Here is a 21,833-nt window from a genome sequence, read left to right on the forward strand (position 1 = left end):
CATCCTGCACTCCCATTGTCATGAAGACTACAGTTTCCTAGCAGGAGGTGTTAACACCCAGATGAAGAATTGAGATCATTAGGTTGTGGATCTGCTTTCAGAAGGATAAATTGCAAACAGGCTCTGCTGAGAACTCTGCTAATGTCTTGAGGCCCTGGTTTGGCTTTAAAGGTAGATTACATTTCACAGGCTCCCTGCTTTGCCTGAGCTACTTCAGGGCTGCTCAGGGAATACACAGTGCAGTGTTTTTCTAAGCTCTTCCAGCTGTGTGTCTGCCTGAAGTGTGACCTGTTGGGAGCTACCTGGAGGTGGAAAAGCTTAAAAAGCAATTACAAAGCATGAGGTGCCCAAACTAAAGGTGACATCTGAGCCAGGGGAGTCTCTTCTGCTTAAGGTCTGGTTCTGCACACCCTGAAGGTACTTTCAGCTCTCTCCTGAAGATGCCATCCATGGGCTGCAATCCCTTGGTGGGCACTTGAGGGTCTCCTGTCCTGGCTGCTCCTCTCCACAGCTGCCACCTCTGCCTTGCTGCCCCCCAAGGTGTGGCACAAGCTGTGGCAGTGCCCTTGGTGTGCCCAGGAGCAAGTCTGAGGCAGAGGCTTTGTGCAGCCCAGCCCCTGGCAGGAGCTGTCCCCATCAGCTTCTGCCTGCTAGCAGCAGCCCCTGGCTGAGCCAAGCTGCCCTGAACTTCACAGAAATCGACAGGATCCACTCCTTGGGCACAGAAATCTGCAGAATCCAATTCATCCTTTTGGCTTTGTGCAGTGTGCTACTCTTCCATGGCATTCAGTGATGTGTCCAATGCCTTCTCACTATCACACTTTGTTTTTAGCCTCCTCCTGATCCAGGTTGTCTCTCCTGTGCCTTGTGAAGAGCTTTGTTTAGCTTCACCTACATCTCCAGACAGTTGTGCCTGGAAGAACATGAGTTAGTATCAGCTGCTGCCCTAGCACTGGAAGGTATCTGCTTTCTTGTAAGGATTTAGCTACTCCTCAGAGGAGAACTACCTCTGGGGAAAAATAGAGGGGAAAGAATGATGTCCCTTATCCCCCTGATGTACAAACAGGGGCTGAACGTGGTGAGTGCAAGGAAAATCTCCTCAGCACTCTTGTCATTTAGTTTATCTGGCTCCTTACTCACCCTGCAAGTCCTATTATTAATCTCTGTACTGTTGGGTTGAACTAAAAAGCATCTGGAAGTGTATTAAATACCTCAGTGAGGTCCAGGCAGATGATGCCTGCTGCAAGCCCTCTGTGCAGAAACCCAATTACCCATTAAATTTACCAGCTCAGGCTGGCACAATGGATTTCTTCTGGGGGGACACACACAGCTATCACCCTCTCAATTCACTTCCCTATCTTCAAGTATTCATCCTTCAGAATAAATGCCTTCTGAGGGCACATAACTTCAGCATGGAGCTTAGCCCTAGGTAGAATTGTATCTGGAAAGCCATACATGGGAATATGTTTCACTGTGTATTGTGCAGGGTGGGTTATATCTGGCACTCCTCTCACACTTTCCTAGTCTGGCTGAGCAGCATCAGAGCCCAACAGGATGGCATTCAACAAGCCCAAGTGCTGGGTGCTGCACTTTGGCCACATTAACCCCATGCAGTGCCACAGGCTGGGGTCAGAGTGGCTGAGAGCAGCCAGGCAGAAAGGGACCTGGGGGTGCTGGTTGATGGTAGGCTGAACATGAGCCTGCAGTGTGCCCAGGCAGCCAAGAGGGCCAATGGCATCCTGGCCTGCATCAGGAAGAGTGTGGCCAGCAGGAGCAGGGAGGTCATTGTGCCCTGTGCTCAGCACTGCTCAGGCCACACCTTGAGTCCTGTGTCCAGTTCTGGGCTCCTCAGGTTAGGAAAGATGTTGAGACACTTGAAGGTGTCCAGAGAAGGGCAACAAAGCTGGGGAGGGGTCTGGAGCACAGCCCTGTGAGGAGAGGCTGAGGGAGCTGGGGTTGCTTAGCCTGGAGAAGAGGAGGCTCAGGGGAGACCTTCTTGCTCTCTACAACTACCTGAAGGGAGGCTGTAGCCAGGTGGGGGTTGGTCTTTTCTCCCAGGCAGCCAGCACCAGAACAAGAGGACACAGTCTGAAGCTGTGCCAGGGGAGGTTTAGGCTGGAGGTGAGGAGAAAGTTCTTCCCAGCAACAGAGATTGGCCACTGGGATGTGCTGCCCAGGGAGGTGGTGGAGTCCCCATCCCTGGAGGTGTTCAAGAGGGGATTGGATGTGGCACTTGGTGCCATGGTTTAGCTGATCAGATGGTGTTGGGTGACAGGTTGGACTTGGTGATCTTTGAGGTCTCTTCCAACCTTACTGATTCTATGATTTTATATACATATATGTGTATATAAACCTATCCTGATGCTTCCCTACTTGAAAGGGAGGTGGTAAGAGAACACAAACCCCAACAAACCCCAAACAAAAAGCAGCTTTCCAGAGCCAGTCTCAGCACCTCTTTCTGCAGTACTTTGGTAGTTCTTTGGCTATTGTCACTGCCATTTAATGCTTAGTTAGACGTTGTGTGCAGTTTGTATCCACACAAGGCTGTGGGTTTCACAGAGGCATTGATTAGATCTCTGGCTAAAAAGCCTTGCAGAAGGTAGGGGTGGGTTTGGGGTTGGGATCTGGGGGGGAGGTTTGTTTCTTTCTTCCCTCAGGGCAAGCTTCAGTGTTCCTCGGCAGAAGGCTGCGGATGAGGGAGCAGCAGCTGGTAACAGGCTGCAGGAAAGCAGTGTCTGGTGAGTGGAATGTGCCTCGATGCTTGCAAAAAGCCCTGATTTATCCATTCTCCTGTTGGCAAGAGAGAGAAATAAAGGTGGCTGACACTTCATCCACGTGTGGCAGTATTTGTGCGAGGGTGTGCGTGTCCGTTCCTCCTCCCCACGGCGGTACACGTCTAGGGACAGAGGGCAGATGCAGGTGTGGGGACCACATTAGCTCCCCCGATCCTATGCCTCCCAGCTGCCCATGGAGGAGTCCCTGCAGAGCTGTGGTCCTTCCCCATTCTCCTCGCACACAGCAATTCCCTGCCGCTCTTGGAGCCCATTCACCTCTGCCAAGAGCGATTAGTGCCGGGGCCCTTCCCGGCTCACACCCGGCAGCTCTCTTGGCACCGTGACGTTGCCAGGGAGGGAAACTCTCTGCCAGCACCCAGGAGGGGATTAAACAACCCGGGCGCTGCTCGAGGAACAGGGACCCGGCTGCTTTCCCACCGACCCTGAGACCTCCCTTGGCACAGCGCAGGCGGCGAACAATGGCCCCCGGGCTGCCCCGGGGCCGCCCCCTCCTCAGCCGCCCCAAGTCCCTGCAACTTTCCCCCGGGCTCGCAACAAGCGACCCTCACGGCCCCCTGCCCTCGGAGCCCCCCCAAGATCCCCACAACCCCCCCCCCCCCGCGGACCCTCCGCCGCTCTCCACAGCTCCCCGCAGCCCGCCCACCCGCGGCAGCCCCCCGCCTCTCCCCGCACACGTTCCCTCTGCCCACCCCCGCTCGGCACACGCCCATCGCCGGCCCCTGCCCCTTCCCCGCAGCCAGACCCGCTCGGCGCTGGGCTGAGCCCCGGCTGCTGCCGCCGCCGCCTCCAGCTGCTCTCGGCGGGGCTGCGCTGCCCTCCGCCGAGCAGAAACCCCTGAACAAAGGAGGGGGAGCAGCGAGGCGGGGCGCAGGCACACACCCGGCCCCGCCGCGCCCGGCCGCTCCGTCCGGATGCGGTGAGCCCCCCGCTTCGCCTCCGGGGGGCGGCGGCAGCGCGGGAGGGGGAGAAGCGGAGCAAGAAGCGGCGGCTCCCCGCCACCATGGGCTGCTGCTCGGGTCGCTGCACGCTGATCTTCCTCTGCTCGCTGCAGCTGGTGAGTGCCCGCTCGGCCGCCCCGGGCCACGCCGCGGCTCCGCGGGGGAAGGGGCGGGCAGGGGCGGGCGGGCGTGCCCCACACCCCCGCTCCCCATCGCCGCGGCCCCGGGAGCTGTCCGCGCCGTCTTGCGAGTGCGAGCGGCCGGCCCGGCTCTGCCCGCTCCTCGCCCGCCCATCCCCGGCTCCTAAGTTTGTCCGGACGCGGCGTGGGGGCTCCGTGGTGGGGAAGGGGGCAGGCGGCAGGGAGCCGGGGCTGCCCCAGGGAGCGCCGCCAGCCCCAGGGACAGCCGAGCGCCGGGGCCGGGCAAAGGGCTTCACCACTCTGTCCAAAGTAGAGGATGGAGAGAAGAAAGAGGAGGACGGAGCCGCGGGGTCCCCGGGCCGGGCACTGCTGGGCGCTGCCGACCGCCCACCGCCCGTGTCAGCGCCGCGGGGAGGGGTGCGGGGAACAAACGCCTCTCTCCCTGCTCTGTTTCATCTTAACCTTTGGAAAAGCGGCGGCTCCGGTGACTTTTCTCGGGATCCCTTCCCTCCGAGCCGGTAATTCCTCAGCGGAGACAGCGGAACGCTGCACCTTCTCCTCTTTGTTTGCTGAACTTGACGTGCTTGTTGGGAAGAGAGGAGTTGTTGAGACAAAACCCCTGCCCGAGGACAGCAGCGATCCTTCCTCGGGCTCGTTAGCCGGCTGTTAGGATGGTGTTCTTCCCTTAGCAGCAGTCCCTGGTCCCAAGGGTGTTCTAAAAGATTTTTCTCTTCCCTAGTGACTCAGAGTCATCATTTTGCCACATGATCTCTCCGAAGATGAGTGCTCTGCCTTGTGTGTGTGTCTGCAAGGAGGAAAACTGGGATGCATTCAACTCCTGCCTTGGGTTTTTCCTTTAATCCTTCTCCCATCTCTCTCTACTTTTCTGTTGGAGCACTTTGAGAAGGCTCAGTTTCAGGGGCAGTGCACTTAAAACACAACAGGGACGCTTCACTGGAGCATCCCCGAGCTTTGTGCCCCATTCACAGCCTGTGCAAACTGGTGTGCAGCTCCATTGTTCCCAGGGCCAGCCTGGACCTTAGTCAGACCTCCTTTGGTGGGAGGTAGAAATGCCTCAATGGCACAACCTTGCCAGAAGGCAGGGAAGATGTGTGATTTGTACTTCCACTGTGAGCAGAGCTTTGGTTGTACACTTCTGGCCTTTTTGTTTCTATCTTGGAGCCAGGCTCTGCTGGGTAGTGCCCAATGACAGGACAAGGGGCAGTGGGGGCAAGCTGAGGCATAGGAAGTTCCATGGAAACAGGAGGAAGATTTCACTGTGAGGGTGCCAGAGCCCTGGAGCAGGCTGCCCAGGGGGGCTGTGGAGTCTCCCTCTCTGGAGATACTCAAGACCCAGCTGGCTGAGTTCCTGTGTGACCTGCCCTGGGTGATCCTGCTCTGGCAGGGGGGTTGGACTGGACGCTCTCTTGAGGTCACTTCCAACCCCTAGCATTCTGTAACTCAGTGATTCTTTTGCATCAGTTTTGCAGGCACTGTCCTACTGGCTGCAGCAGAATCACTCCTGATTTACTTCAGTGCATGTGGGAGGGAAAACCAGCCCTTTTTCCTTCAGCCCTATCTCTCTGCCAGTCGTGAAGGTTATAATAACTGTGTTTGCTATTCTCTGGAATTACTTGGAGGCTATAAAAACTGAAGCCAAGTGGGACTAGCCACCATAATCTACAGCCAAATGCATAGAAAGACTTGCAGGGAGAGATTTGTGTTTTATCAAAGACCTCTCAGATGAGAGAAAGACTTGCAAAAATGCCTTTAAATCACTTTTGTTTGGTTCCCCCCCACCCCTGCTGTAATTACCTGGTTTATAACAATGCTCCATTGCCAGACCCACATCTCTCATGCCTTGATCAATGGCTGGGGGGAAAAAAGCTTCCAGTTCAGTTTCATAGAATCACAGAAAGGGTTTTGTTGGAAGAGAGAAAGGGACCTTCAACATCATCCAGCTCCAACCCTCCTGCCATGGGCAGAGACACCTCCCGCCAGCCCAGCTTGCTCAAGGCCTCATCCAGCCTGGCCTTGAACACTGCCAGGGAGAAGGCATCCAGGACCTCCCTGGGCAACCTGTGCCAGTGTCTCCCCACCTTCACTGGAAAGAATTTCTTCCTAATCTCCAGTCTAAATCTGCCCTGTTCCAGCTCAAAGCCATTGCTCCTTGTCCTGTCACTCCAAGCCCTTCTAAAAAGTCCCTCCCCAGCTTTCTGTAGGCTCCTTCAGGTACTGGAAGGCTTCTCTAAGGTCTCTCTGGAGCCTTCTCTTCTCCAGGATGAACAACCCCAGCTCCCTCATCCTGTCCTCGCAGCAGAGGGGTTCCATCATTTGTTACTGCAGGTGGTGGCATTTCAGCAGTGATGTGGAGAGGTCATCTCTTCCATGCAAAGATTTTCACCTCCTTTAAATCTGCTCTGTAAAGCTGGAAACCCTCAGTGATGATTTTGGCTCTGGGTGCTTGTGTGCCAGAGCTGATAGGTAACAGTTCCTCAGTCACCAGCTGGGTTAACGGTTGATGATGGTCTATGATCTGAAAGGTCTCTTCCAGCCTAAGTGATGGAACGAAGCAGTTTTCCCCTCCTCTCTCACAGGCAGTTTAATAGATACCTTCCTAAAAGGCATGCCAGCAGGTGTGGGATCATCCACTGCTCCACTTAGCGAGACCAGCAGTTCCTTGACAGCAGTGCCAGCAGCACTGTGACAGGCCTCAGCCTGCCAGGGGCTTTTCTGTCCCACGTGTGACCACTGAACTCTTCCTAATCCAGCTGGGGAGCTGTGCCTTTGGTAGGTCTGTAAGAGCCAGTGGTAAGCTGGATTTAATCACTGCTCTCTGATCCCGGGGACATACAGAGTGCCTAAGACCCTGGTAATAAAGAGGCAGTAAAAGATTTTATGGTGGTCTTTCTACTTTGTACTCCACTTCCTTATCTTGTCTGTCTTCAGCTGCTGCCATGGCTTGCATCTCAGCTCAGCTTGGATGGATTTTATGATGCTGTGGTGAGGTGGGACTTGTTCTTACGAGCTGCTGAGTGCCCTCCAGCTCTCAGCAGAGCTGCTGAAAGTCACTGTTTTACATATAGGCTCTGGATGGTGATAAGTTCAAGCTAAAGCAGCAGTGAAGCCTTTCCACCTAGAGGATGGCAGAACAGCAGCAAAAGGACAGGAAAAACAAGAAGTCTTCTACTTGGCCAGGTGATCCTTTGTGGAAAGCAGCAGCCTGAAGTCATGCTGGATATGAGTAGGCACAAAAGTCCCTCCCAGGTTTGTGCATCCCTACAAAAGAAAGGGAAAAAGAACCCCAAAAAAAACCAATTAAATGCAGATTTTTAGATGTATTGAAAGGAGCTCACAGGATGGCTAAATGAGTTTTGGAAACAGGATTCTCTTCTGGGACAGCTGGGGCTGCTCAGCCTGGAGAAGAGAAGGCTTCAGGGAGACCTTGGAGCAGCCTTCCAGTACCTGAAGGAGGCTGCAGGAGAGCTGGGGAGCTTCCAGTGGAGACCTTGGAGCAGCCTTCCAGTACCTGAAGGGGGCTGAGGAGAGCTAGGGAGCTTCCAGTTGGAGACCTTAGAGCAGCCTTCCAGTAGCTGAAGGGGGCTGCAGGAGAGCTGGGGAGCTTCCAGTTGGAGACCTTAGAGCAGCCTTCCAGTAGCTGAAGGAGGCTGCAGGAGAGCTGGGGAGCTTCCAGTGGAGACCTTGGAGCAGCCTTCCAGTACCTGGAGGGGGCTATAGGAGAGCTGGGGAGCTTCCAGTGGAGACCTTAGAGCAGCCTTCCAGTACCTGGAGGGGGCTATAGGAGAGCTGAGGAACTTCCAGTTAATTCAGGCTGGTTCCCTACTTGATGCTTCTTTGTGATGCCTAGATACAGTCACCATAGCTCCTGGCTTGTGCTGACCACTGTGAGCTCACATTCCCATTTCATAGTCAAGTTCTCTGCTTTCAGGTGGGCTCAGAGTTGTGGAGGACACATCTCTGCTTCATTCTGTAGCCTTTGCAAAGTGGTTCAGAGCTGCTAAAATTCCTTATGAATGAAGGCAGAAAGCTCCCTCTGTTTGAGGAGGGATGTGGTAACTCTGGCTTCTCTTTTGGAAGGATTATTTCCAGCTGTTGGCAGATTTGAGTTGATCCTGACAGGATTAGCTCTCCTGTAGGATGAGACTTGCAAATACTGTCCTCAACACGAGGGGAAGCTTCTTTACTCTGAGGGTGCTGGAGCCCTGGAGCAGGCTGCCCAGAGAGGTTGTGGAGTCTCCTTCTCTGGAGACTTTCAAGCCCCATCTGGATGCCTTCCTGTGTGCCCTGCCCCAGGGGATCCTGCTTTGGCAGGGCCATTGGACTGGATGGTCTTTGGAGGTCCCTTCCAGCCTCCACCATTCTATGCTTGATGAATACCTGCACCTGCACTGTCTGCAGGCTCAGCTGGGGATGTCCCCTCCTGTTCTCACCCCTGGACACAGGCCCTTGGAGAAAGCAAAGGCTGGTCAGTTCTGGGTGTTGTGGAGAATGGGAAGATGACCAAGTGTAGCCCAAGTGACCATCTTCACCCAGGGGAGGGATGATTTTGAGTCAGGGAAGAGTTCTGTTTTCTCTCTGCTGAGAGAGGCACTGTTTGAGTTCATTGTGCTGTTGCTTTGTCAACCCATTTGCTCCATTCATGGCAGCTGGAGTTGGCTAAGAAGTGACAGAACAGTCACTGCCACAGGAAGAAGAACTCCTGATCTCTTGGGAGGAGGCAAAGCTTAGATTTAGATTGGATTTTAGGGAAAAAACGTCTTTGCTGCAAGAGTGGTCAGGGATTGGAGCAGGCTGCCCAGGGAGGTGGTGGAGTCCCCATCCCTGGAGGGGTTCAAGAAAGCTGTGGCCATGGCACTGGGGGCCATGGTTTGATGGCCATGGTGGTGTTGGGTTGCTGGTGGGACTGGGTGATCTTGAAGGTCTTTTCCAGCCAGAACAATTCTGTGATTCATTTCTGCCTGCTTCTTCCTGTGAGTGACAGAAGCACAGCTGACAGTGGATCCCAGCTAGGGAGGCAGAGTAATATCCAAGGCAGCCCATTCACACCCTCTAAAGGCAAAGCAGTAACTTCTGCTGGTGTTGCAGGGCTAGCCTGTGTGACTTTAGAGAACATCAACTGCCAGAGGCATGCCAGTCTGACTGTGCCAAGTGCTGAGTACCTCCAGGGGAGTGGGGAACCTCATCTCCCACTGAGAACAGCGGCAGGTAGGGATGCTTGTGTTGAAGCTGCTCCGGCAGGGGGGTTGGACTGGATGAACCCCAGAGGTCCCTTCCAACCCCTGCAACTCTGTGATCCTGTGGCACTCCACCCAGGGACTGAGCCGTGCCTGAGGCAGCTGTGCCCCTGGCTGGGCTCAGGAGTTGCAGGCACTCTTGGAAGGTGCCATTAGATGAAGTCATCCAACAATTAGGAAGCCTGCAGGAAGAAAGTGAGTCCTCTCTTGTCATCTGAAAACTGTTGTGGTTGAGAATATCCCCACTGGAGACCCTCAGGGGAAGGTTTGCCTCACACACAGTGACTCATTCAGCAGCACAAGACTTAGCTCCCTGACACTCCACGGATCCCTGCTTCACACCCAGCAGCGCTGCCCATCTATTATTAATCTCCTCACAGCTTTGGCTGGACTAAAAGTATCTTTGTGTCCATTTTCCTGTGAAATCCTGCCATCCCTTTAAGATGCTTTCAAGGTCTGTTCTGCTCTCCTCTTATTAGTTGGGAACAAAGGCTTTTATTCCCTCCCCCACCCCGAATGTCAGAAGCTAATAGATGCTGATCTCTGGAGAAGCCAGAAACTACCTCAGGTTTTGAGGGCATTCTATGGCCTAATGATGCCTTTAAGTGTCATGCAGTTGTTTGGGGGTTCTCTACTAAATCCTTTCATTTTTCCCTGCTTGAATTCATCCCTGCATGCAGCTAGCAGGGTCTGCATCACACATACTGGCTGCATGCAAGGGGAGAAGCTTGCTCCTGTCGTCACCCCCAGGTGTTCTCTGGCACGTCCAGAATTCAAGCAGCTCTGAAGTCAGAGAACCACAGAATTGGTTTGCTTGGAAAAGACCTCTGGAGATCAAGTCCAACCATCAGCCCAGCACCACCAAGGCCATTAGACCATCTCCCCAAGTGCCATGGCCACTCATTTCTGGAACACCTCCTGGGATGCCAGGCAGGGGTTAGTCTCTTCTCCCAGGCACCCAGCACCAAAACAAGAGGACACAGTCTCAAGCTGTGCCAGGGGAGGTTTAGGCTGGAGGTGAGGAGAAAGTTCTTCCCAGAGAGAGCTGTTGGCCATTGGGATGTGCTGCCCAGGGAGGTGGTGGAGTCCCCATCCCTGGAGGTGTTCATAAAGGGATTGGATGTGGCACTTGGTGCCATGGTTGAGTAGTCCTGAGGTGTTGGGTGCCAGGTTGGACTTGATGATCTTTGAGGTCTCTTCCAACCTTATTGATTCTATGATTCTATGGTGACTCCACCACCTCCCTGGGCAGCCTGTGCCAGTCCCTGACCACTCCTTCACTATTTTTCCTCATCCCCACCCTAGCCCTCCCCTGGCTCAATTTCAGGCCATTTGCTCCCATCCTAGCACCTGATGCTGAGGAGAAGGGAGCTAGGACTGTGTTTGCTTACACAGGTTGGAGACAGTTGTGTGTTTGTTTTGCTTCGAGGTGGCCAGGGGCAAGCCAGTTTGCAGCTGAGGTCCCTTCCAGCCTGAGCCATGCTGTGATGCTAAGGAATTCCCAGTTGTGACCTCCACCTGGTTTATCAGGCTCCAGACCCCCAGCCCCAAACCACTCAAGACTTAACCTTTACTTTTGGCTGCTCCTCATCCTGTCTCTGAGCACCACTTGAAGAGCCTGGCCTCATCCTCTTGCCTCCCCAGCCTTTAGCTCTTGCTGAGCATTGCTCAGATCCCCTCTGGGGCTGCCCTTCTCCGGGCTCAACACCCCCAGGGCTCACAGAGATGCTCCATGAACTCAACACAATGAACCAAGTCCACTCCTCATGACTTCCTGATGCCTTTTGGACCTTCAGCTTTTCTTGTGGCACCAATCTGCATCTCCCCAGGAAGGGATTGGTGAGCACCCTGTGGATGTGACACCCTGTAAAAACCACTTTGTCCTTCGTGTGCCAACCTCCTCACAAACTGTCTGGAATTGTCTGGTGTCTGCAGGGGGGAGGGAAAAAAATCACAGGAGGCACCAAAGAAGCTGGCAACTGCAAGTGGGGATTTATAGATGCAAATAAAAGCTAAGTAAGTGCTGGGACTCTGTGTGGTGTGATAAATGCTGCTGGAGGCTTCCTCTCCTTGCTGCAAAGGGATTAATTTATAAGTGTATATATGAAGGGAAAAAATAAAGGACCTTTTCTTTGGGGGGGTGTTTGAGCTCATGAACAGTTTGTCCTCCACCTCTTATTCCTTGATGTTTGCTTTAGGACTTGCAAGCTTTTGATTTTTCAGAGGTGTTGCAGCCTCTCCTCTCCTCTCCTGTCTGTGGCTCATTTCCTCCTGCCTGCTGTTAATCGGCAGGTGGAAGGTCAGGCTCTCAGGTTGCAGCAGCAGCAGCAGCAGCAGCAAGGGGCTGTGCTTCAGGCAGTGCTGGGGGGAGCTGTTGGCTGGGAGTCTGATTTAGTTTGCTTTCATCCATCCCTGTGAAACAACTCCTGCCAGCTGCGTGCCCAACCCAGCTTCTCCTCCTCCCATGAACCTTCGACTTGGCTGTTTGCTCTCCCCCAAAACAGCAAACCTGGCCGAGCTCTTGCTCAGAAAGTGTGCTCTAAACGTGGCAGGAACATCTTCTCAGGGGTCAGCTGGCTCCAGGTGCTGTCCATGCTGACAGATGGAGAAGGTATCTCTGAAGCTGTTGTCCTTCTTGGGACAGGACCAGTAGTGACCATAGTATCATAGTATCAGGGTTGGAAGGGACCACAAGGATCATCCAGCTCCAACCCCCCTGCCATGGGCAGGGACACCCCACACTAGATCAGCCTGGCCAGAGCCTCATCCAGCCTGGCCTTAAACACCTCCAGGGACAGGGCCCCGACCACCTCCCTGCACAACCCATTCCAGGGCTTCACCACTCGCATGGGGAAGAACTTCCTCCTCACCTCCAGCCTGAATCTCCCCACCTCCAGCTTCATTCCATTCCCCCTAGTCCTATCACTGCCTGAGATCCGGAGCAGTCCCTCCCCAGCCTTCCTGTAGCCCCCTTCAGATCCTGGAAGGTCACAATGAGGTCACCTGGGAGCCTTCTCTTCTGCAGACTGAACAGCCCCAACTCCTTCAGTCTGTCCTCACAGACTCATACGACTGCCAGGGTTGGAAGGGACCTTGAGGATCATCCAGTCCCAACCCCCTGCCATGGGCAGGGACACCTCACACCACAGCAGGTTGCTCACAGCCACTTCCAGCCTGGCTGCAAACACCTCCAGGGATGGTATGGTGCTGGTGTAAGATGTGCTGGCAATGGCTTCTCCCTTCTCCCCTTAAAATCCACCCTGACCAAACCTTCTGCTCTTGCTGGGACAATCCTGAGCCACCCATGGGCTGCAGGCCAGTAGCAGTTTGGAGTCAGGTAGGGCAGCTGCTTATAGCCCTGCTGTTGTCAACCACATAACCACAGGATTGGTTTAGTTGGAAAGGACCTCAAGGACTGAGTCCAGCTGTTGCCCTGACACCAGCATGGCCAGTCAACCATATCCCAAAGGAACACCTCCAGGCATGGTGGAGCTCTGTTACTCCCACCATAAACACTTGGCTCAGTTAGAATGGTGCTGGAGAGTCGTTGTGGAGCTGCTGGATGGAAAAGCACCAGAGAACAGGCTACAAATAGAGCATTTCAGTCCTTTGTACATCATGGAACACCTCTCTGCACCGTCTCTGTGACTTGGCAGTGTTGGGCTGCTGACTGGAGTCTGATCCTGAAGTCCTTTTCCAACCTTTGTGGTTGGATCCTGCACATTGGTCAACTGGGAAGCTTGGGAATTCAGTGTATTTATGGCCTGTAGGCTGGCTGGCCAAGCTTCAGGCTCTGCAGCAGCTGTCAGGACTGCTGGACTCACAGCCTGCTGGAGTTGGAAGTGCTTTGGGGTGAGCATCCCTCCAGGCATTGCCTGAAACCACAGAAGTACTGGTTCCTAGTCAAGAAGATGCCCCAATCAGATGGCTTTGAGTGAGAGCTGTTGGCTCTTCTGAGGCTGGTGGATGTTTACATGCCCTGAGTCTTCTGTGCTCCTCCAATTACAGCTTTTTATTGCTTCCTATCAGCTTTGTATGACTTAGGCAGAAAGCAGTTGATGATGCATGAGAGAAAATGGTATCTGCTAGGCTGGTTTTTCCCCCTCTTGGTGTGAACACGCTGCATATGGATGTCTGCAGTGTCCTGTTTTATGCAGTTTTACTATCAGTGCAGAGAAGTGGAACAAATGTGAGCAAGAACAGATTCCATTTGCTATTCCACTGCCATTATCCTGTTAGTACTTTATTACCTACTGAAAACCTAGCTTGAAGTAATGGTGTGGTGCTGCTTAAGAGCCAAGATGTGATTAATGGCAAGGGTTTGATCTTTCTTCTGTTGCAGTGGGGGGGTTGGAGTGGTGGTGGTGGTGGGGGGGAATGTGGACTTAAAGCAGAAGTTGTATCATTTGCCTTACTCACTGGGAGTTTAATGGGAGCAGTGTGGAAGATGCCTGCTGTTTGCAGCAGAGCTGAGGACATTACTCATGAGCCAGCTCTCCTTCCAGTGGATGGAGGTAATTCTGCACGTGGAGAGCCCAGTTGTGACATCCAGGCATTGTTCAGGATCATCACAGAGTCACTAGGGTTGGAAAGGAGCTTCAGGATCAGCAAGTCCAACAATTACCCAGCTCTAGCAGGGCCACTGCTGCACCATATCCCTGAGCACCTTGCCTGAATGTGGGATTGAGCATCTCTTGTGGATGCATTTTGGGCTCTTGGATGACTGGGAACCACTCACAGAGGTTGTTCCAGGTGTCAGAGCTACATGATGGAACAGATGGAACAAATGGAACAGAACTAGACGTGGGGAGATTCAGACTGGATGTGAGGAAGAAGTTGTTCCCCCGGAGGGTGGTGAGAGCCTGGCACAGGTTGCCCAGGGAGGTGGTGGAAGCCTCAGCCCTGGAGGTGTTTGCAGCCAGGCTGGAGGTGGCTGTGAGCAACCTGCTGCGGTGTGAGGTGTCCCTGCCCATGGTGGAGGGGTTGGGACTGGCTGAGCCTTGAGGTCTCTTCCAGCCCTGACAATACTCTGATCTCTCTATGATCTGTGACTGAGCTGCCTCAATGTGGCTTAATTCCTGCAGTTTATCTGATGATTTCCACTGATGCAGACCAGGGTTTATTGATCATTGTGCTGCTCTGAGGGAGTCATTACTGACTTTCCTGCAAGGTGCCTGTAACCTTTGGAGAACTGACCTGCAGTTAGATGAATTGCCACCTTTTTGAAGAGCCCTGAGAGGATTAGAGGTGACAGGGACATGGTGCTTCTTTAATGACCAGCTTTGCTGGGAGCTGAAGTGCATGGGGATGTGCTTTTAATTGTGCAAGGTAAACTTCAAAAATGCAGAAGTGAGAAAGGAAGGAGGGAACCTGGAGAAGCTGTTGATGACCCAAAAGCAAGAGCACAACCAGAGCAGGCAAAGGAGAAGAAGATTTGGGGTCCCACACTACAAGAAGGTCATTGAGGTGCTGAAAAGCACCCAGAGGAGAGGCACTTCCCACCAGCCCAAGTTGCTCAAGGTCTCATCCAGCCTGGCCTTGAACCCCCCGTTGGAATGTGCTGCCCAGGGAGGTGGTGGAGTCACCAGCACTGGAGGTGTTTAAAAGGAGCCTGGATGAGGCACTTGGTGCCATGGTTTAGTTGATCAGATGGTGTTGGGTGATAGGTTGGACTTGATGATCTCAAAGGTCTTTTCCAACTTGGTAAATTCTAGCCTATTCCAATTCTCTTCTCTTCCTCTTCTCTTCCTCTTCCCTTCTCTTCCTCTTCTCTTCCTCTTCTCTCCTCTCCTCTTCCTCTTCTCTTCTCTTCCTCTTCCCCTTCTCTTCCTCTTCTCTTCCTCTTCTCTTCCCTTCCCTTCCCTTCCCCCTCCAGGGAGGGGACATCCACAGCCTCCCTGGGCAACCTGTTCCAGTGTCTCCCCACCCTCACTGTAGAGAATCTCTTCCTAATCTCCAGTCTAAATCTGCCCTCTTCCAGCTGAGCTTCTGTTGAACTATGGAGCCTGAGAGAGAGCCCCAGTTTGGCAGCATTAAACACCAGACAATCCCTGCAGCAAGAGGCTCACCTGGGTGTTTTCATGGAGAGTGAGCCCCTGGAATGTATTCCTTCCAGATACTTTCTTCTTTAATTTATGGGTATTTTTTTGGGTACAGAATACATTACAAAGACAAAAAAGCCCCAGGAGGTGGGGGCTGAGCTGGCTGGCAATGAGACCTGCACAAACAGGCTGTATTTCAAGGCTCTGGTGATAACCTGAGCAAATTAGGAGGCAAAAGATCTACTCCCATTAGCAAGTGTGTCCAGTTTTATTGTGCTGAGGCAGAGGTAATTCAGCACTTTTGCACATTTCATTTTAATTGTCACAGAATTAGTCATCAAAGGGCTGCAGTGGCTTCCAAAGGAAATGGTAAATCAACAGCTGGGGAGGGGGCTGGGGGGGGGGAAGGCATTTGAATACATTTCCCCAACAAATACTAATCACTTTTATGATGAAGCTGTAGCCTGTGGCATCCTGAAAATGCATCAAAAATATGGCTACATACAAATGAATCCCAGCATCCCAGCACAGTAGGAGTTGGAAAGGAGCTCTGGAGAGCACCCAGTCCAAACCCCCTGCTAAAGCAGGGCACCCACAGCAGCTTGCCCAGGAGCACAGTGGCCAGGGGGGGTTGGAAGCTCTCCAGAGAAGGAGACTCCACAGCCTCTCTGGGCAGCCTGCTCCAGGCCTCCAGCACCCTCACATCAAAGAAGTTTCTCCTCCTGTCCAGGTGGAAGCTCCTGGGTTCCAGTTTGTGCCCAGTGCCCCTTGTCCTGTCCCTGGGCACCACTGAGCAGAGTCTGGCCCCAGCCTCTTGCTCCCCCATCCTTTATCTCTTGCTGAGCATTGCTCAGATCCCCTCTGGGGCTGCTCTTCTCCAGGCTCAACAGCCCCAGGGCTCTCAGCCTCTCCTCATCTCTCTCATCCCCTGATAATGTTGGCTTTGGGCTCTTTGCTGTTACCAGAGGGCTGGATCCAGCGACCCATCCAGTCCCTTTCAGGGTTCCTGTGCTGCTGCTTTAAATGCTGAGAGTGTCTAAACCCCAAAGTGAACACAAAGCATTTGTTGAATCCTTGTTTTCCCAAGCAGTATTTTGAAGGGATGACCTGCAGAGAGTGATGGAACAGGAACACTTCTGATGCCTTCCTCATTCTTCCTTAGCTCAGGCTTCCTGGAGAGAATTATCAAGTGATAATATTCAACTGATTCATTATTTTCCCTCCCTTTCCTCCTCATTCCTCATCCCCTTGCCTGGTAGAGAAATGCACATCCAGCTTTCAGGCTGCTTGGGAGGAGACTCTGCAGCTTGTAGTTGAGGGACAGCAAGCTTCAGGGAGTGATCCATAAGAAAAAGAGAGGAGCATCCAGCTTTGGAATAATAGATGGAAGGTTGCAGGCTGCTGCTGTTGCCTGGAGCTCAGTGTCTGTCTGTCTGTATTGATTGCACTCCTTTTGCATTCTGCCTCAGTTGCAGTCCTGCAGTTCTAAGGGAGAGAACATTCCAATCAGATTATGAGATATATATTTTTTAAGGGGTTAATCATTATTTTTAAAGGGATTAATCAATACTTTTGCTGGAAGAGAATCATTTAACAATGCACAGATTTGTGTGGGTCCCTGGGACTGTGAGACACCCAGCAAACAAAGCAGGGGGCAGGCTCTGCCACACAGTCCTGCTCAGACAGAGCATCACATGGTTATTCAGAAGGTGACTCCTGAACAGCAGAGACCAAATGAGCCCTAAGGGCTGGTTTGAGGAGATAAATTGCATTTGTGGCTGGGAAGAGCATTCAATCACAGCTCACAGGATGTGAGGAGTTGGAAGGGAGCTCCAGAGGTCATTGAGTCCAACCCCCCTGCCAGAGCAGGAGCACAGAGTCCACCACAGGCTGCACAGGAATGCATCCAGATGGGGCTTGAAAGGCTCCAGGGAAGGAGAGTCCACCACCTCTCTGGGCAGCCTGCTCCAGGGCTCTGTGACCCTCACAGTGTAGAATAGAATAGAATAGAATAGAATAGAATAGAATAGAATAGAATAGAATAGAATAGAATAGAATAGAATAGATCAGACCAGGTTGGAAGAGACCTTTGAGATCATCACGTCCAACCCATCAACCAATCCAACACCACCTAAACAACTAACCCATGGCACCAAGCACCCCATCAAGTCTCCTCCTGAACACCTCCAGGGATGGTGACTCCACCACCTTCCTGGGCAGCACATTCCCATGGCCAATCTCTCTCTCTGTATAGAACTTCTTCCTAACCTCCAGCCTAAACCTCCCCTGGAGCAGCCTGAGACTGTGTCCTCTTGCTCTGGTACTGGCTGCCAGGGAGAAGAGACCAACCTCTGCCTGTCTACAACCTCCCTTCAGGTAGTTGTAGAGAGCAAGAAGGTCTCCCCTGAGCCTCCTCTTCTCCAGGCTAAGCAACCCCAGCTCCCTCAGCCTCTCCTCACAGGGCTGTGCTCCAGACCCCTGTGCTGAAGTTTATATCCATTGCCCCTTGTCCTATCCCAGGGTGCAAGTGTGATACAAACAAAGGAGGGAGAGACAGAAACAAGCTGTGATTACAAACAAAAGAGAGAAAGAAACAAGCTGTGATTACAAACAAGCTGTGATTACAAACAAGGGGAAGCAAAAGCATAACCCTCCCAGCTGGAAGGGATGAGGGCACCAAAAGGGGTGAGAGGGACGCCATGAGAAGAGGAAGCTGGCAGCTCTGAGGTCAGAGCAACCAGAAGAGAAGGTGAGGAAGAGGCTACCCAGGACTCTGTTTTTGCAAACCACTTTTCCCTTTTTGCTCAGAGGTGGAGAGGCTAAAAGTGGGAAGTGGCCTGGTGGAATTGTTGGGGTTGGAAAAGTCCTCTAAGATCACCACCAGCAACCCAACACCACCATGGCCATGAAACCACGTCCCAAAGAGCCAGGGCAGCCTCCTGTGAGCTGAATTGGAAGCCTCTTTTCTTACAAAACACAGAGGCTCTGTTCTCAGTACCCAGAGCAGGCTGAGTGCCAGCGAGGAGCTGTCACTCTGAAGCAGTTGTACGAGGCAGAGCTGTGCCTGGCTCTAAGCAGTCACCAATGCCACCTGCAGCTCTGGTGAGGCATTTCTCTGAGGTAGTCTGGCCAAATACAAGTAAAAGCCACAGACCTGCCTCCTAGGTCCAGACTGAAGGCAAATCACCAACCCCACCTCATAGGCCTTTCACCCGCAGAGCACAGCTTGCTTCCCCTGACACTGGACACAGCTGATGGCCATTTACCACTGAGTTTCCTGGACCAGCAGCCTGCCAGGACCCCCAGGCTCATTATCCTGAGGAGCTGCAGCTGGGAGGCTCAGCCTCAGACACCCAGAACCTTCCCTGAGCAGAGCTCATTATCCTGAGGAGCTGCAGCTGGGGGGCTCAGCCTCAGACACCCAGAACCTTCCCTGAGCTGAGCTCATTATCCTGAGGAGCTGCAGCTGGGGGGCTCAGCCTCAGACACCCAGAACCTTCTCTGAGCTGAGCACTGTCTCCTGGATAGTCTGCAGCCAGGCCAGGGAGCTGAGGCACTTTTCTTCTTGTTCTTCTGTTTGGAGCTTCTGCATTTCAGCACCAAGGTAGGAACTCCTGTGTGAGAGCAGGAAAGCCTTGCCAAGTGTGGGGCTTGGGCTTAGCAGGGAAAGAGAGGGCTCGTTTGTTCTGGTAACTCATCTGACTGCCTTGAAAGTGTTTAGGGTGCAGCAAAGAGAGTTGCATAAACGAGCTGCTTGTGACTTTGTGAGTTGTTTGTTACCTTTTAGCAGTGTCTCTGGGATCCCATGGTGCTGTGTTACTGTCCAGGTACTACCCTGTGATCCAGCATCTTGTGCAAGAAGCAGCTCAGCTGCAGGGTTTGAGGGGTAAGCTCTGATCAGTGTAGTTTCACTGAGGAAATCTGCACTGACTTGAATTCTACCAGCTGGGCAGCCTGTGGAGTTTCTAGAGGACCTTCTGTGTGTTTGTGGCCTTTATCCATGTGCAACAGGGAGATCCTGGTTCCAGCTTGCACTTCAGGTGAGGCTCAGGTCATTGACTCATCACATTTATGGGTCACAGCATCAACCAGGTTGGAAGAGGGTCGATGTGCAGAGTATAAACCCTTTCTGAACCAAGCACACTTGCTGCTTCCAACAGAAATAATACCGTGCCAGGGGAGTCTGAGGAGGCTTCAAAAGCCAGCCTTGGTGGTGCTCAGGCAGAGCAGGTCGTGAGCCCTCCTGCAGTGTGTGTTCAGCGAGCCCCGGAAGCTTTGCAGGGGAGCAGCAGGACGTGCGGCAGTCCCCTGCCGGGGAAGGTGCTGCTGGCTGTGGCTGGGGGTACTGGGCAGTGCCTGTGTCCTGAGCTGGCCCCCAGGCACTGCAGCAGGAGCTGATTCCTCTGCTGCCAGGCTGAGCTAGCCTGAAAACAAATTGGAGCAGACGGTGGAGAAGGTTTCGTGTGGAAATATTTATTTGCAGGCAAGGGGGGTGTGTGTGGCAATATCAATCCCTTGACAGCCTCTCCCTGCCGTCTCCCCGCGGATGGTAGCGGAGGCAGTTCCTCGCTGTGCTGCGCTGCGGCAGAGGCAGCAGCGACTCCCGGGCAGCGCTCAGCTCGTCTCTGAAGCACGGCGCTAACGATCTCGTTACGAGCCGCTTCTGACACCGGGGGCAGCCTGCCCCGCGCCGGCAAAGGTTTTGTTCCTCTTGCTGAGTGAGTTGTAGCAGAAACTCGGCTGAAATTGGGCAGGTAGCAGCCTGCAGGAGATGCACTATCAGCTCAGAGCCTGGGCTGTCCGAATCCTTCACTTGCAAAACAATTAACAAAGACTTTTCCTACCGGTTCCATCCTGGATGTGTTAGCTGCTCATTGTCTGTTGATCTCTTCCAGTCTCCTGCTCAGCAGCTGCACCCCGAGCCTGTTCACTGCAAGAGTTAGATGGCATAGAATGCAGGCAGCTGGGAACGAGCCAGTGGACAAACCTCTAATGGAATCTGTGGACTCACAGCATGAGTTTCCACACATCCAAGTGCCAGGCTCTACACACTGACCACAACAACCCCATGCAGTGCCACAGGCTGGGGTCAGAGTGGCTGAGAGCAGCCAGGCAGAGAGGGACCTCCATGGGATTCTCAAAGCTTGTGACAGGAGGGGCTGCTCAGTGCCTTCTGAGCCTGTCCTGGCCTGTTTGCTTCATGGACCTATGGCTTCAGACACTGTTTTGTTTCTACAGAAGCTTAGATGGTCACAAACAAGCAGCAAATCTCTTTGGGAGCAGGAGGAGTTTCACAGTGGCTCTGTTAGCAGTGTCAGCTTAGCTCTTGCTGTGCTGAGCAAGGCAGCCATGCAGTCAGGCTCTGCTGCTGAGGACCAGCACAGCAGGCAGCTAGTAAGGTCCACTTCAGAGGTGGCAGGACCTCTCCTGAGTGTGAGCTGTCCATGCAACACTGATGCTCTTCCTTCACAGCTGAGCTTTTCATTCTCTGTGTGTATTCAGGGGAGTGGTTGAATCATCCTCCCTGGAGGGATTCACAAGATGGGCAGCTGTGGTGCTTAGTTTAGTTTAGTTTCTGCTTTAAAGCCATCACCCTTTGTCCTGTCCACTCCACAGCTTAGAATCATAGAATTGTCAGGGCTGGAAGGGACCTCAAAGCTCAGCCAGTTCCAACCCCCTGCCATGGGCAGGGACACCTCACACCGCAGCAGGTTGCTCACAGCCACATCCAGCCTGGCTGCAAACACCTCCAGGGATGAGGCTTCCACCACTTCTCTGGCTAGTCTCTCACCACCCTCATGGGGAAGAGCTTCTTCCTGACATCCAGTCTGAATCTCCCCATTTCTAGCTTTGCTCCATTCTTGTGGAACAGCCTCTCCTGATGAGCCTGAACAGAAGGCTGAGCCCAAAGTGACCTCTAAGCTCAGCCAAAGCACAGCCCATCCTCCCCTCTTCCTATCTTGCTGAACTTTCAGAAGTTTCAGTTCTGAAGCCTGTTGTTGGGACTCATCAATATGCTGCCTTTTTTTTTTTCCCCTCCTGGATGCTCCAAAGGCCTGGAGCTGGCAGCTTGCTAATTAGCCCATGGCTTGCATCTAGACACCAACTGGAGATGATTAGAAAAGCTGAGGAGCCAGGCAGGTCAAGTGTGCACCATTATTAATGCTGTTTAATGGCAGCTGATAAGGTGCAAAGTGCTTTGTAATTGGGATGGAGAGAGGGTTGGGGGCTGCTGGGGGTTTGTTTCCCTCCATTAAATCTGTAGGCACAAATAGATTTATCATTTCCTTCTGCTTCAGGGGAAAGAAACTGAAAGCCCTCATCTGCTGCTACAAGAAGTTACTGACTTCTGCTGACAGCAACGTCTCCTCCTGCCCAGCTGTGCCACGCTGTTGAGGAAGGAGTTGTCATGTCCTGCTTTGTGCTGGGGTGGAGAAGAAAGGTGGTTTTGAGCCGTGCTGAATGGCTCTGCAGGAAGCTCAGCTTGTTAGCTTGCAGGGGCTTGAGTTGAGCTGCCTTCATCTGCTGCTGCCTGCCTCCTATGCCAGCTTCACTGGCTGCCAAGAGGCAGGCAGCCCTGCCCGAGGTTTGTGTCAAGAAGAGCTTTGATGTGATGTCCTGCCCAGTAGGAGCTGGAGGATGGACATGTTCTGAGGGAATGAGA

At 53.1% G+C, this 21,833-nt stretch overlaps 1 protein-coding gene across 2 annotated transcripts in view; it reads left to right on the forward strand.

Annotated features, from left to right (window-relative positions):
* The first annotated feature begins 3,716 nt into the window (after window positions 1–3,716).
* NKAIN3 (sodium/potassium transporting ATPase interacting 3) overlaps window positions 3,717–21,833 on the forward strand; it is a 159,379-nt gene continuing 141,262 nt past the window's right edge. For both annotated transcript variants that reach the window (XM_068162469.1, XM_068162470.1), the window contains exon 1: window positions 3,717–3,849. In XM_068162469.1, coding sequence (XP_068018570.1) covers window positions 3,796–3,849 — 54 coding nt within the window. In that variant the 5' untranslated portion in view covers window positions 3,717–3,795. The remainder of the gene's footprint in view (window positions 3,850–21,833) is intronic.

This window comes from Melanerpes formicivorus, unplaced genomic scaffold (genome assembly GCF_026170545.1).
Source record: "Melanerpes formicivorus ecotype bairdi unplaced genomic scaffold, bMelFor1.0.p_v2 SCAF_65, whole genome shotgun sequence".
Taxonomy (NCBI): Eukaryota; Metazoa; Chordata; class Aves; order Piciformes; family Picidae; genus Melanerpes; species Melanerpes formicivorus.